This window comes from Tamandua tetradactyla, chromosome 8, assembly GCF_023851605.1.
Source record: "Tamandua tetradactyla isolate mTamTet1 chromosome 8, mTamTet1.pri, whole genome shotgun sequence".
NCBI lineage: Eukaryota > Metazoa > Chordata > Mammalia > Pilosa > Myrmecophagidae > Tamandua > Tamandua tetradactyla.
This window is the reverse complement of record NC_135334.1, coordinates 28929817-28945443: the sequence shown is the minus strand read 5'-3', so window position 1 is coordinate 28945443 and position 15627 is coordinate 28929817. Positions and strand designations below refer to the sequence as shown.

The following is a 15627-nucleotide window of genomic DNA, read 5'->3' as shown; positions in this document are numbered from 1 at the left end:
ATCCCGAGACAGCAGAATTCCTCCCTTTTGGGTCCCCCATCATATGTGATACTCCTCTCCGTAGAGACAGCCTCCTGACCAAGCCCATGAGTGTATGCTGTGAACAAGTAGAGCAGTCAGTGCTTCAGAAGGGGCTTTGCCAGTTAGGAGAGGCCAAGACACTACATCGTCAATGTCAGCAGGGATGTGCTGTTTCTCGTGTAGATTGTGTAGATTGTTGCTGTCTGATCTTTCATCTGTGGTTGCATGGATTGTGGGGGCTTTAATGAGGTGAGATGAAGGAAAGTGATTGCCCTAATTAGCCTTGGCTGTCTTCTAAGCATCTGCTGTCATCGTGTGGCTAGATTGTAGCAGCTCCCTTTGGATTCTGCTCTTGCAGGACACTCTGAGGGGATAAGAATACTCCCTCCAAAACCAGTGAGGTCAGAACAGACTCAGGGCACAGGCGGAGAGCATAGGATGGCGTGGCAGTATGGATGTCATCCTCAGCACCATCCACAAAGATGTGGTGGCTGCTCACAGTGAGCACGCCTCATGGTCAGACATACTCTTTCAGTAAAAATGGCCATTGGAGGGGCTAAGCTCCCCCAACATTTGGTTCCTAAAATAAACCCAATGGCAAATCCCCAGTGGGGAGGAAGGCTCATGTGTAATGTGAGCCCCCAGTTGGCCTCACATCTGAGGGCATCCATTTTGCATGACACTAGAAAGGCCATATTATTATACAACCATCCTACTTTCTGTTGGCAAGTCATTTCCAAAATGAATCATTTTTTTAAATGATTATCCTGGCTGAGGATAGAGAATTTGAAACATGCTCGGTGCCCAGTTATTTGTTTTTATGTTGAGTATAACTGGGGTCTGTGTTTATGGGTATGTGTGTGTATGTGTGTGAACTCCTAGAGATAAAAAGGTATGGCCAAGACTGATGAGGCAGAAAAGGAAGTGTGACTAAATACATTTTCCACATTATAACTGGATTGTATATTGAGTCCAACAAGGTCAATATAAAACTGCATAAACACAATATGAAAATTTAAAAGCCCAAAGCAAGTCACATATAGATAGGTTCTTACTGTATCTTGACTGCAGCTATATCCAGGGAATCAGGAGAGGACCAGTTTGCCATGAAGGGTATGTCCACCAAGTTCTTCATGTGGTACAGGGCGCTGTCGTTACATTGCTGGTATGCTTCTTGCCAGAGGCCGACGGGGTTATTGCTCTGGTCCACTGCTCGCAGGATCACAGAGCTGTTACTTTTTGTCCCAGGAATCATTACTATGAAGAAATAATTAAGGGAAAATCAGCCATCTGTGCAGTGAGAAAAGAGATAAGGGTTGTGAAATAAAAATTAAGTGTGAAAAAAAGCAAGTACAAAATAGTATGCATATACAGTATGGTCTCATTTTTGTAAAAGAAAAGTGAAAATATCTGGAAGGAAATATATCAATAGTTTAACTCTGATGATTTATTGGTAGTGGGTTTATAGATGCTTTTTATTTTCTTTTTGTGCTTTTCCAAATTTTCTTCAGTAAAAGATGGGCAACCGCAGACCTGTACTCTGGCCCTGGTTTTGCTATATCCTAGGGCAGAACCTGGGCTGTCTCCTAACCTCTCTGAGCCAGACGAGGACAATCTCCCTGCTCTGTCCTCTCAGGCAGAGTGTGAGGGTAGAAGGGGTTGATGCATGTGAAAGGGTCAAGTGGGTCCCTGGGAAGTGCTATAGGAATAAAAGGAAATGTTATTATAAAAACCAAGCCCATTTCCTGGTCCCAGAAATGCTAATGCTCCTGCTGTATGTTGTTGAGGGTGAAAGAGAAGGGGGCCTCTGAGCCACAGGCCCCCTAGTCCAGGCACCTGTCAAATAACCCTTCTCCACCAGGTGAGTCTTCCTCCACGACCTGGCCTAACGTGCACTCAGTGGGGGCCTCACGGTACATGTTAAGAAGAAATCTGGAGACAGACCAACTGCCAGAGAAGATAGTCATGTGATGGAAGTGGTAATTGAGTTATGTCACAAATCAAAGGATGCTATGGATTGCTGGCAAGCCAGAACCTTACAGACTTCAGAGGAAGTATGGCCCCTGCCAACACTTACAGATTTTGGACTACTGGTCTCCGGCATTGTGAGATAATAAATTACAGTCTTTTTAAGCCAGCCAAATTTGTGGTAATTTATTATGGCAGCCTTAGCAAAATAGGACACTCCCCTAGAAGATCCCTTCTGAATGGCTTCTGCCATGCTAGGGCATTGTTGTTCACCAGGACCCCTCAGCCACCTGGAATTCCTTCAAAGACTTCACAAAGCAAAGAAAATCAATCGTATAGCACAATAGGCTCAGACAATCCTGGATCTGAATTCTGACTTGAACATTTAGGAGCAAGTCCTGTCACCTCTAAGCCTCAGTTTCCTTATTGTTCATCATTCACTCCACAACTATTTATCAAATGCCAACTATGTCTGGTTTCAGGACTGGGAATACTGACATTATTCCTCTTTATATGGAGATCCCGATACCTTTCTCAAAAGGTTCTTGGGAGGATTAAAGAGAAAAATGTAAAGATTTTAACAACTTATCGACATTAGATAAACTACAGTTGTTTTCATTATACTATTTTTAGCAAATAACATTTTTCTCCTCTGTCTGTTAAGGTTGGCTGACTCAGTTCCCATGGGTCCTGACTTGCTCAGTGAGAACCTGTCATTTGCCCTAGATCTGGGCATGATGGTGACATGGGAGATGACAAGAGTGTCATCCAGATAGTCATCAAGTCTCTTAGCTTTTCCTTAGCATGAGCTCTTTCTTTTTGTCCTTTCCTCTGCTTTCCCTCTTTCCCTCTGGTTCAAGTCCTCCTTTTTTCCCTCCCAAGCCATTGTAGGTATGTGTGTTATCTGAATTTCTGCTGGGCTCTAGGCTTTTCTCCCTTCATGCTGTTAGACTGGCTTTCCTCAAATACCACTTCTGTAGGGTCACACTCTTCCAGAACCTTCAAGTGCCCTTCTTTCTAGAGCATCTGAACATTTCTACTTCTGTTCTGTTTATTGTGGTATCCATTACATGATTTTGTGACCCTTTGTAACCCAACCTCACTGCTATTTGCACTCCCACCTGAGGGGCAGCCAGTCTTCCTCTTCTGCAAAGGCACCTGGCTCACCCCTGCCCTTGGCCTTTGTTCAAGTCTGGCTCCCTATCATGGAATCCCTCCTCCTCCTCCTCATACATCCCACCTCCATTTAAGTTCTCAGATCCAGCTTTTATGTCCCATCCCCTCACCACTTTAGCCCTCTTCTCCTCTCATTCACAAAACATTTGCATTTCTTTTTACTGTGGAACTGAGTATTTAATTATATTCTTGCTTATGTTATGTACTGTGGTTTCACCTCTGTCAGTATTTGGCCAGCCCTGTGCTGGGTCCCTGGAGGGCACTAAATAACTACTCACTGACTGATTTATAAAGTCCAGCATCCAATATTGTATTGTACTCTCAAAGCGGAAGATTCAGAAAACACACACACACACACACACACACACACACACACACACAAAACCCAGGCAAGTCACATCCCTCTTGCCCACAGAAGTAAAAAATGGAGGCAGATGCTTATCCAGCACTCTTAATGTGAAAGTCATTGCCTTAAGAGTTTCTTTCATAGATAACAAGGCACACCCAGGGAACTTGTTCTAAGAAGACATTGCCTAGGATGCAGTCTCTTGGGACCTGCCAAAGCATTTATGCATACTTAGCAATGTTGACACAAACCCTGAAATAAAAAAAATAATTAAAAAAACCAGAGTAAAGAAAAGCAGTTGGCCTGTGTGGGCCTTTACTCATGGTCTCCCAGAGGTGACGGCTGAGTCATGAGGTGACACCCTATCAGGAAGTTATGGAGCTTGTTGTGGAATCCTGGGTGTGGAATCTGGCACTTCACATCTCCACGGGAATAGGATTTTGACCTTCCATTAAAATCATTCCCACTGTGTGTCAGTTTAACACTGAGCTCTAGCATAATTCTGTTCTCTCTGAGATGAAATGACATGAGATTTGGGAGGTACATGGCATGCAATGAGCGCTCAAAGGACCCTAGTTCCTCTCCTTCCCCTTTCCCTCTACTCCTCCTGTAACTGAAGGCCATGTTGCACTTTCACATGGCATGTTCCCTTTCGAGGGGTCTTATGCCTATATTTGGTCTCTTCTTTCGTCTTCCTACTTGTTGATGGCTCCCAGATCCCAGGTCACCTTCTCTCTAGCCTCCTCATAAGATAGTTTTTCTTCCTCTGCATTCCAACAGCCTATAATCTTTTTCTCTGTAGTCCCTCTGACCTCCCCCTATTGACCCTGAGCTCCTTCTACATCCCCAAGGTCACCCATATATCCATCTGGTCATCATTTTGAATTCCAAGGTTATCTTTCCTGCCCTGGTAGGACAAGATTCACTGCCTGAACGAGTGGGACATGTTGAGCGCCACTGTGACCAAAGCACTTAGTGGCCGTCCCATGAGAAAAAGTGATACAAGAAAAGCCAAGGTGAGTATATTCTAGCATGTCACCGTTGCTTGTCTGCTGAGGTCTGAAGTCTGTGGATGATGGGTGTAGCTGTCACCTTGGTGGTCTCAGCAAGACATGGTTAATGTTTGAAGGAGGCAGGATAACACAGTAGGTAAGAAGACAGGCTCTGAAACTGGGCAGCCTACACAGGACAAAGCTTTAGAAATCTTGGCTTTATTATTTAAGGTTCAAATATTAGCTATGTTACTAGCTGCATGACTAACTTGAGTAAAGTTCTTAACTTCTCTGTACCTCAGTTCTCATCTGTAAAATGGGGAAGATAATAGCATTTGCTCCTAAAACAAAAACCAGTCTATAATAAGTGACAGTACTCATTACTATAATTGTGAGGAAGATAACACAGTAGTTTAGGGCAGAGTCCTTGGAGCTAGAATACTTCAGCTCATATCCCAGCCTCACCCTTTAAGTAGCTCTGTGACCTGCGTAAGTCATTTAGCTTCTCTGTCTCTGTTTTTTTATCTACCCAAATGGGAATGATAATGGTATCTACCTAACAGGTCGTTATGAAGATCAAATGCATTAATACATGTGAAGAACTGTATTACATTTTGTTGTTGTTATTATGAAACTAATTAGAAAGCACATTCATTGCCTTATAAGTTTGGCTGATCAAAAAAGGGTTATTCATAAAATATTACTAGACATCTCTAAGAAAAGTACTGGATTAGGAATGAATAAATCTGAATTCAAGTGCCAGTTCTGCTACTTCTTAGCAGTGAGAACTTGAGCAAGTCATTAAACTTCTCTGAGTTTCAGGTTCCTAAAAAATAGAGTGAGGATAGTAATATTTTCCCTGTCTAGCTCACTGGGTTGCTCACCTATAGACAGATGTGAGCAGTGCATCCTGGAGTTGTGCAATATACAGTCATTCATAGTAGCCATTTTATCAAATGGATGTGAAAAGACTACCTATTATGATGTAATTATCTTAAATGATGAAAAGTCCCCCCCCCCCCCTTTTTTTTGTCAGAGAACTGCTCCAGTCGTTCTCTTTCTGGGACTCAACCTGTGTGTTAAGACTTAATGACTCTTGTGGTTTAGGTTAGTACAAGAAACATGCAGAAATAGTCCCACCCAGTCCACAGTTGCATGTTTTCATTGTTTCTCTCTCTCTGCCCCCTACACTTTCCATCAGATTCAAAATATGCATATTTTGTATAATCGAAAGAAGGGATAGAAGGGTATGTTCTGAAATTCTAGCTAACTCCCCATGGAGAACAAAGGGCAGCCGAGTGAATGGCTTCCACTCACCTGTGTATATTTTGTTGCTTTCATAAATGTTCGAGTTGACCCTGATGTCTGGACCACTGCCGTAGGTGTAGACCTCATCAAAGAAGATGCAGTTGTCCCTGGAACTTTCAGAGCCAGCAGAAGAAAGCAGCAATCCTAGGCACAGAAATAGTCCCAGTGGCAGCAGTGTGCCACGGGGGACTTCCATGGTCTCGATCTGTTTTGGAAACGCCTGTGTCTGGAACTGAGTAAGACTGACAGCTCACCTTCCTGGTTATATGTTCTGGGACTGGAGCTTTTTGGATGAGATCAGACATGCAAATCTCCTTTCCACACTTCCCTAAAATGACCTGGCTTCTGGAATTTGGCCCAAGATACCAGGAATGACTCTCCTTCTACTTGTTACCTGATCCTTTACCAAAATCAGTTCTGCTTAAGAAAAGGAATGCACTGATCATTACTTGCATCTCACTCATCTCAGCAAATGCTGTTTGAAGAAGCCTGTAGAGAAGGGGCAGATACAGGCAAAGTGAAAATCAGAGTTGAGTAATCCTAACATACTTGGCTCATTTAGAAGCTCCTCTGTTGTCATTTTTTTCATGCAGGAAATCTAGGTATGAAAGACCTCTTTTCTTGGAATATTAGGTATCCTCTTCCAACCCTTCTCATTCTAACATATCTCTAACCCCCAGTTCATTTTGTCACTAGCTTAAAACTAGAAAAAGACTGTGCTTCTGGATTTATATTATTTCTTCAGGAAAAAAACACTTGGTCCGTTCTGCTTCTGAGACCTTTTTCCATAGAACCATAACACAAGGAAACTACTTTAAAAAATAAAAAAATATGTTTTTTTCATAGTTCCCCTGTGATTTAGTTACTGAAGGAGAAAAGAGGAAAGAAGCATTTTATTATGTGAGTAGAAAGAAAAAATCTAAAATTGAATCAAGGTAATACTTATAAATGTAAATGGGGGTTACTTTAAGGGAAACACCTGCAGAATGGTGGAGTGAGGTTCTTCAAAAATCACCGCTCTATAGGAGCAATGAGAACACTAGAAAAAAATTGTCAAAATTAGCTTTTTATAACTTTGGAGATTAACCAACACTTTGTCACAATATTAAAGAAAAACAGCTGAGTCTCATTAAGAACAGTGACCTTTGCAGCATTTTAACTTGCCCTATTTCCATGCCTCTCACCCCACCTCTGCAGTAGACTTGGAAACCAACATCCTTACAACTGCAGCAATAGTGAAGAACAACAACTTTGCAGCTGCTGGAAGGTGGATGGGTTTTGAAGTTTCCAGAAAGCCCCATTCTCAGAGAATTATCATTGTGTGATTTGCCTGGAAGTTCCTGAAAAGTCATATTTATGGGCTTTCTCTTTATTTGACCTGGCTCAGAGCTTGCTCTGTGATAACAGTCCTATCTTTAGGGTGTTTATAAAAAACAACCCAGTGGCAATTGTTTAATATCGTACCTCCTTGAGCATTGATTCCAGTATGGTTTTGGTATAAGTAGAGAGATGTAGATCAATGAAGTAGAATTGAGAGCCTAGAAAAAAACCACAAACACACACACATAGCCCCTTGCAAACTTTGGGAGACTTACTGATTCAAGGCATTTAAAGAAATCTGTCTAATCATTAGCTTACCACTAAGATAATCAAGCAAAGAATTGAGTGGTGGAAGATGGCGGCTTAGTAAGACGCGCGGATCTTAGTTTCTTCTCCAGGACAGCTACTAGGGGAGTAGAAACGATACAGAACAGCGCCCAAAGCCACAACAGAGATAAAAAAGGCAGCGTACCCCATCCTGGAATGGCTGGCTGGCTGAGAGAAGCTGCTCAGGTGAGATCACCGAGGCGCACAGGCTTCACCGGGCGGGACGGCAAGCAGCCGGAGTCACTCCCTTCCCCCTTCCCGGGCCGGCTGGGAGAATTGGAGAGGCAGTCCCCTGAAACCGCGGCGGCTGGTGCCCACACCACACGCGGCCCCCCGGACCAACTGAGAGAATTGGATCGGAAATCCCCAGGCCGCGGAGAACAGTGACGGGTGGGGGAGGCCCCTTCCAAACCCGTGACTCCCCGGGAACGTGCACTCTCCCGGGCGGGCTGCTGCCGCTGGCGCCCTCCCGCCACGCTTGTCGCCCGGGCCGACTAGGAAATTCGGACGGGCGCTTTCCCGGGCTGCGGCGGCCAGCAACCCTCCCCGTGTTCGGACCCCGGGCCGGCTCGAACTCTTCCAAGCCGCTTCGGCTAGCGAACCTCCTGGACGGCGAGAGTTTTCCAAAGTTAAAGGTCCCACAGCACCTTTTACTGGTGGAACCCGCAGACAAACGTGTGCAACGAGCACCACCTACTGGGCAGGATAAGAAAAACAGAACCCAGAGATTTCACAGAAAAATCTTCCAAACTTTTGGATTCAATACCCAGGGAAATCTGTCTAAATGCGCAGACGCCAACAGAAGATAACGGATCATGCTCAAATAATTGAAAATATGGCCCAGTCAAAGGAACAAACCAATAGTTCAAATGAGATACAGGAGCTGAGACAACTAATGCTGAATATACGAACAGAAATGGAAAACCTCTTCAAAAATGAAATCGATAAATTGAGGGAGGACATGAAGAAGACATGGGCTGAACATAAAGAAGAAATAGAAAAACTGAAAAAACAAATCACAGAACTTATGGAAGTGAAGGACAAAGTAGAAAAGATAGAAAAAACAATGGATACCTACAATGATAGATTCAAAGAGACAGAAGATAGAATTAGTGATTTGGAGGATGGAACATCTGAATCCCAAAAACAAACAGAAACTATCGGGAAAATAATGGAAAAATTTGAACAGGGTATCAGGGAACTCAAGGACAATATGAAGCGCACAAATATATGTGTTGTGGGTGTCCCAGAAGGAGAAGAGAAGGGAAAAGGAGGAGAAAAACTAATGGAAGAAATTTTCACTGAAAATTTCCCAACTCTTATGAAAGACCTAAAATTACAGATCCAAGAAGTGCAGCACACCCCAAAGAGATTAGACCCAAATAGGCGTTCTCCAAGACACTTACTAGTTAGAATGTCAGAGGTCAAAGAGAAAGAGAGGATCTTGAAAGCAGCAAGAGAAAAACAATCCATCACATACAAGGGAAACCCAATAAGACTATGTGTAGATTTCTCAGCAGAAACCATGGAGGCTAGAAGACAGTGGGATGATATATTTAAATTACTAAAAGAGAAAAACTGCCAACCAAGACTCCTATATCCAGCAAAATTGTCCTTCAAAAATGAGGGAGAAATTAAAACATTCTCACACAAAAAGTCACTGAGAGAATTTGTGACCAAGAGACCAGCTCTGCAAGAAATACTAAAGGGAGCACTAGAGTCAGAACCGAAAAGACAGAAGAGAGAGGTATGGAGAAGAGTGTAGAAAGAAGGAAAGTCAGATATGATATATATAATACAAAAGGCAAAATGGTAGAGGAAAATATTATCCAAACAGTAATAACACTAAATGTTAATGGACTGAATTCCCCAATCAAAAGACATAGAATGGCAGAATGGATTAAAAAACAGGATCCTTCTATATGCTGTCTACAGGAAACACATCTTAGACCCAAAGATAAACATAGGTTGAAAGTGAAAGGTTGGGAAAAGATATTTCATGCAAATAACAACCAGAAAATAGCAGGAGTGGCTATACTAAGATCCAACAAGTTAGACTTCAAATGTAAAACAGTTAAAAGAGACAAAGAAGGACACTATATACTAATAAAAGGAACAATTAAACAAGAAGACATAACAATCATAAATATTTACGCACCGAACCAGAATGCCCCAAAATACGTGAGGAATACACTGCAAACACTGAAAAGGGAAATAGACACAAATACCATAATAGTTGGAGACTTCAATTCCCCACTCTCATCAATGGACAGAACATCTAGACAGAGGATCAATAAAGAAATAGAGAATCTGAATATTACTATAAAGGAGCTAGACTTAACACATTTATAGGACACTAAATCCCACAACAGCAGGATACACCTTTTTCTCAAGTGCTCATGGATCATTCTCAAAGATAGACCATATGCTGGGTCACAAAGCAAGTCTTAACAAATTTAAAAAGATTGAAATCATACACAACACTTTCTCGGATCATAAAGGAATGATGTTGGAAATCAGTAATAGGCAGAATGCCAGAAAATTCACAAATACGTGGAGGCTCAACAACACACTCTTAAACAACGAGTGGGTCAAAGAAGAAATTGCAAGAGAAATTAGTAAATACCTCGAGGCAAATGAAAATGAAAACACAACATATCAAAACTTATGGGATGCAGCAAAGGCAGTGCTAAGAGGGAAATTTATTGCCCTAAATGCCTATATCAGAAAAGAAGAAATGGCAAAAATGCAGGAATTAACTGTTCACTTGGAAGAACTGGAGAAAGAACAGCAAACGAATCCCAAAGCAAGCAAAAGGAAAGAAATAACAAAGATCAGAACAGAAATAAATGAAATTGAAAACATGAAAACAATAGAGAAAATCAACAAGACCAGAAGTTGGTTCTATGAGAAAATCAATAAGATTGATGGGCCCTTAGCAAGATTGACAAAAAGAAGAAGAGAGAGGATGCAAATAAATAAGATCAGAAATGGAAGAGGAGACATAACTACTGACCTCACAGAAATAAAGGAGGTAATAACAGGATACTATGAACAACTTTACGCTAATAAATACAACAATTTAGAGGAAATGGACGGGTTCCTGGAAAGACATGAACAACCAACTTTGACTCAAGAAGACATAGATGACCTCAACAAACCAATCACAAGTAAAGAAATTGAATTAGTCATTCAAAATCTTCCTAAAAAGAAAAGTCCAGGACCAGATGGCTTCACATGTGAATTCTACCAAACGTTCCAGAAAGAATTAGTACCAATTCTCCTCAAACTCTTCAAAAAAATCGAAGTGGAGGGAAAACTACCTAATTCATTCTATGAAGCCAACATCACCCTCATACCAAAACCAGGCAAAGATATTACAAAAAAAGAAAACTACAGACCAATCTCTCTCATGAATACAGATGCAAAAATCCTCAATAAAATTCTAGCAAATCGTATCCAACAACACATTAAAAGAATTATACATCATGACCAAGTAGGATTCATCCCAGGTATGCAAGGATGGTTCAACATAAGAAAATCAATTAATGTAATACACCATATCAACAAATCAAAGCAGAAAATCACATGATCATCTCAATTGATGCAGAGAAGGCATTTGACAAGATTCAACGTCCTTTCCTGTTGAAAACACTTCAAAAGATAGGAATACAAGGGAACTTCCTTAAAATGATAGAGGGAATATATGAAAAACCCACAGCTAATATCATCCTCAATGGGGAAAAATTGAAAACTTTCCCCCTAAGATCAGGAACAAGACAAGGATGTCCACTATCACCACTATTATTCAACATTGTGTTGGAGGTTCTAGCCAGAGCAATTAGACAAGAAAAAGAAATACAAGGCATCAAAATTGGAAAGGAAGAAGTAAAACTATCACTGTTTGCAGACGATATGATACTATACGTCGAAAACCCGGAAAAATCCACAACAAAACTACTAGAGCTAATAAATGAGTACAGCAAAGTAGCAGGTTACAAGATCAACATTCAAAAATCTGTAGCATTTCTATACACTAGTAATGAACAAGCTGAGGGGGAAATCAAGAAACGAATCCCATTTACAATTGCAACTAAAAGAATAAAATACCTAGGAATAAATTTAACTAAAGAGACAAAAAACCTATATAAAGAAAACTACAAAAAACTGCTAAAAGAAATCACAGAAGACCTAAATAGATGGAAGGGCATACCGTGTTCATGGATTGGAAGACTAAATATAGTTAAGATGTCAATCCTACCTAAATTGATTTACAGATTCAATGCAATACCAATCAAAATCCCAACAACTTATTTTTCAGAAATAGAAAAACCAATAAGCAAATTTATCTGGAAGGGCAGGGTGCCCCGAATTGCTAAAAACATCTTGAGGAAAAAAAATGAAGCTGGAGGTCTCGCGCTGCCTGACTTTAAGGCATATTATGAAGCCACAGTGGTCAAAACAGCATGGTATTGGCATAAAGATAGATATATCGACCAATGGAATCGAATAGAGTGCTCAGATATAGACCCTCTCACCTATGGACATTTGATCTTTGATAAGGCAGTCAAGCCAACTCACCTGGGACAGAACAGTCTCTTCAATAAATGGTGCCTAGAGAACTGGATATCCATATGCAAAAGAATGAAAGAAGACCCATATCTCACACCCTATACAAAAGTTAACTCAAAATGGATCAAAGATCTAAACATTAGGTCTAAGACCATAAAACAGTTAGAGGAAAATGTTGGGAGATATCTTATGGATCTTACAACTGGAGGCGGTTTTATGGACCTTAAACCTAAAGCAAGAACACTGAAGAAGGAAATAAATAAATGGGAGCTCCTCAAAATTAAACACTTCTGTGCATCAAAGAACTTCATCAAGAAAGTACAAAGACAGCCTACACAATGGGAGACAATATTTGGAAATGATATATCAGATAAAGGTCTAGTATCCAGAATTTATAAAGAGATTGTTCATCTCAACAACAAAAAGACAGCCAACCCAATTACAAAATGGGAAAAAGACTTGAACAGACACCTATCAGAAGAGGAAATACAAATGGCCAAAAGGCACATGAAGAGATGCTCAATGTCCCTGGCCATTAGAGAAATGCAAATCAAAACCACAATGAGATATCATCTCACACCCACCAGAATGGCCATTATCAACAAAACAGAAAATGACAAGTGCTGGAGAGGATGTGGAGAAAGAGGCACACTTATCCACTGTTGGTGGGAATGTCAAATGGTGCAACCACTGTGGAAGGCAGTTTGGCGGTTCCTCAAAAAGCTGAATATAGAACTGCCATATGACCCAGCAATACCATTGCTGGGAATCTACTCAAAGGACTTAAGGGCAAAGACACAAACGGACATTTGCACACCAATGTTTATAGCAGCGTTATTTACAATTGCAAAGAGATGGAAACAGCCGAAATCTCCATCAACAGAAGAGTGGCTAAACAAACTGTGGTATATACATACGATGGAATACTATGCAGCTTTAAGACAGGATAAACTCATGAAGCATGTAATAACATGGATGGACCTAGAGAACATTATGCTGAGTGAGTCTAGCCAAAAACTAAAGGACAAATACTGTATGGTCCCACTGATGTGACAGACATTCGAGAATAAATTTGGAATATGTCATTGGTAACAGAGTCCATCAGGAGGTAGAAACAGGGTAAGATAATGGGCAATTGGAGTTGAAGGGATACAGACGGTGTAACAGGACTAGATACAAAAACTCAAAAATGGACAGCACAATAATACCGAATTGTCAAGTAATCTTGTTAAAACACTGAATGAAGCTGCATCTGAGCTGTAGGTTTTTGTTTTGTTTTTTTTGTTTTGTTTTGATTTTACTATTATTACTTTTATTTTTGTCTCTATATTAACATTCTATATCTTTTTCGGTTATGTTGCTAGTTCTTCTAAACCGATGCAAATGTACTAAGAAATGATGATCATGCATCTATGTGATGATGTTAAGAATTACTGATTGCATATGTAGAATGGTATGATTTCTAAATGTTGGGTTAATTTCTTTTTTTCCGTTAATTAAAAAAAAAAAAAAAGAGAAGGGGTAATTGGAGCTGAAGGGATACAGACTGTACAATGGGACTGGATATAAAAACTCAGAAATGGACAGCACAATACTACCCAATTGTAATGCAATTATGTTAAAACACTGAATGAAGCTGCATGTGAGGTGCCGCTGATAGCTTCAGCCGGGCCGCGCGACCGGTACACTGGGTGGGTTTGGGGCGAGCTCGCGGGAATTAACCTGGGTAAGCTGGAGCCGGCGCTTTCCCCAGCCGGCGGTCGCGAGAAGTCTTCACTGAGGCCAGATGCGGGTTTTAAGCTTTTATTGTTACACTCCGGGATGGGCCACCCGGGAACCCGAGGAGTGAGACGTCTGGGGTCCGAAGACCCCGGGGCTCGGACCACCCAGAGCGGGGTAAGCATGGGGCTTAAGTACTCTCGGGGAGGGGTGGAGTCTTGGGCGCACACGTCAGGAAGGGACAGCCAATCACACAAGGCAGGAGGCAGCTGCTAGGCTGAGGGCTTAGGTTAGGTATAGAGGAGTGAAGAGAATAACAGGAAGGCTTGCAGTTTAGTGGTGAGCTACGGAAATGGGCGGTCTACAACAAGAGGGGGAAGGGGGGAACAGAGAGGGGGGTTACAGGTACGGAGGGCAGAGAGTGAATGTAGAGAGGGAGAGAAGGATTAAAAAATTTTAAGCATGGCTAGGCTCCAGTCCCTGAGAAATATGCCACAGTGAGGTATAGGTTTTTTGTTTTTTTTTTTTTTTCTTTCTATTATTGTTGTAATTCTTATTCTGTTGTCTTTTTATTTCTTTTTCTAAATCGATGCAAATGTACTAAGAAATGATGAATATGCAACTATGTGATGTTATTAAGAATTACTGATTGTACATGGAGAATGGAATGATTTCTAATTGTTTTGTTAATTCTTTTTTTAATTAATAAAAAAAAAAAAAAGAATTGAGTGGTGGCACCCAACAAAGAATACAGACTTTATAGGACAAATCCAGGAAAAGCATTAAACAAATGCATACAGCAACAACAAACCCAGGGAAGAGAATCTGATTTTCAGATTTGCCACATTATATGTTTTAAATGTTCAGTTTTCCACAAAAATTTACAAGATACACAAAGAAACAGGAAAGTATGGCCCATATACAGGAAAAAAGGAACCAGTTATAGAAAATGTCCCCAAGGAAGCTCTAATATTGGACTTACTAGTCAAAGATATTAAATCAACTATTATAAGTATGTTGAGAGAACTAAAAGAAACCATGTCTAAAGAATTTAAGTATGAGAACGATGTCTTACTAATTGGAGACTATTAAAGAGCTAGAAATTGTAAAAAACAAGCAAATAGAAATTCTGCACTTGAAAAGCACAATAACTGAAAAGAAAAATTCATTAGAGGGACTTAGCTAATTTGAACTAGCAGAAGAAAGAATTAATGAATTCAAAGATAGGTTAATCATAAATTTAGCAGAAGTGTAAGACTTAAATACTGAAAACTACAAATCATTGTTAAAAGTAATTTTAAAAGACCTAATAAATGGAAATACATCCTGCAGTAATAGATTGGAAGACTTAATATTGTTAAGATGGTTAATTGATCTACAGATTCACTGTGAATCTTTATCAAAATTCCAGGTGATCCTAAAATTAATATGGAAATGCAAGGGACCCAGAGTAATCAAAACAATCTTGGGGAAAAAAAAGAACAAGAATAGAGGTCTCACATTTCTCAATTTCAAAATTTACTTGAAAGCTACAGTAACCAGGACTGTATGGTTTTGGTATAAGTAGAGATATGTAGATCAGTGAAGTAGGATTGAGAGCCTAGAAATAAACCCACACATTTATGGTTGATTCATTTTTTTATAAAGTTGCCAAGAAAATTTAGTGGGGAAAGAATAGTCTTTTCAACAAATGGTGCTGGAACAACTGTATATTCACATGCAAAAGAATGCAACTGGACACCTACCTCATACCATGTGTAATATGTAGAAATTAACTGAAAATGGATCAAAGATCTACATGCAAGAGTGAAAACTACAAAACTCTTAAAAGAGAACATAGGTGTAAATCTTAATTACTTTGGATTAGGCAACAGTTCA

At 40.5% G+C, this 15627-nt stretch overlaps 1 protein-coding gene across 1 annotated transcript; it reads right to left on the bottom strand.

The window, feature by feature from the left end:
• Window positions 1-340: 340 nt before the first annotated feature.
• PLET1 (placenta expressed transcript 1) lies at window positions 341-6057 on the bottom strand. Its single transcript, XM_077114697.1, has 3 exons — window positions 5821-6057; window positions 1077-1278; window positions 341-512 (listed from the first exon to the last, which is right to left on the bottom strand). Exons 1-3 carry the CDS (start codon window positions 6005-6007, stop codon window positions 341-343), a joined length of 561 nt encoding a protein of 186 aa, XP_076970812.1. The 5' UTR covers window positions 6008-6057.
• Window positions 6058-15627: the final 9570 nt, after the last annotated feature.

Coding starts and splice junctions, on each gene's coding strand:
- PLET1 (XM_077114697.1), bottom strand. CDS start 6,007: ATGGAAGTCCCCCGTGGCACACTGCTGCCACTGGGACTATTTCTGTGC. Junction 1,279..5,820: donor AAGCAACAAAATATACACAG/GTGAGTGGAAGC, acceptor ATTTCTTCATAG/TAATGATTCCTGGGACAAAA. Junction 513..1,076: donor ATAGCTGCAGTCAAGATACA/GTAAGAACCTAT, acceptor CACTGTGAGCAG/CCACCACATCTTTGTGGATG.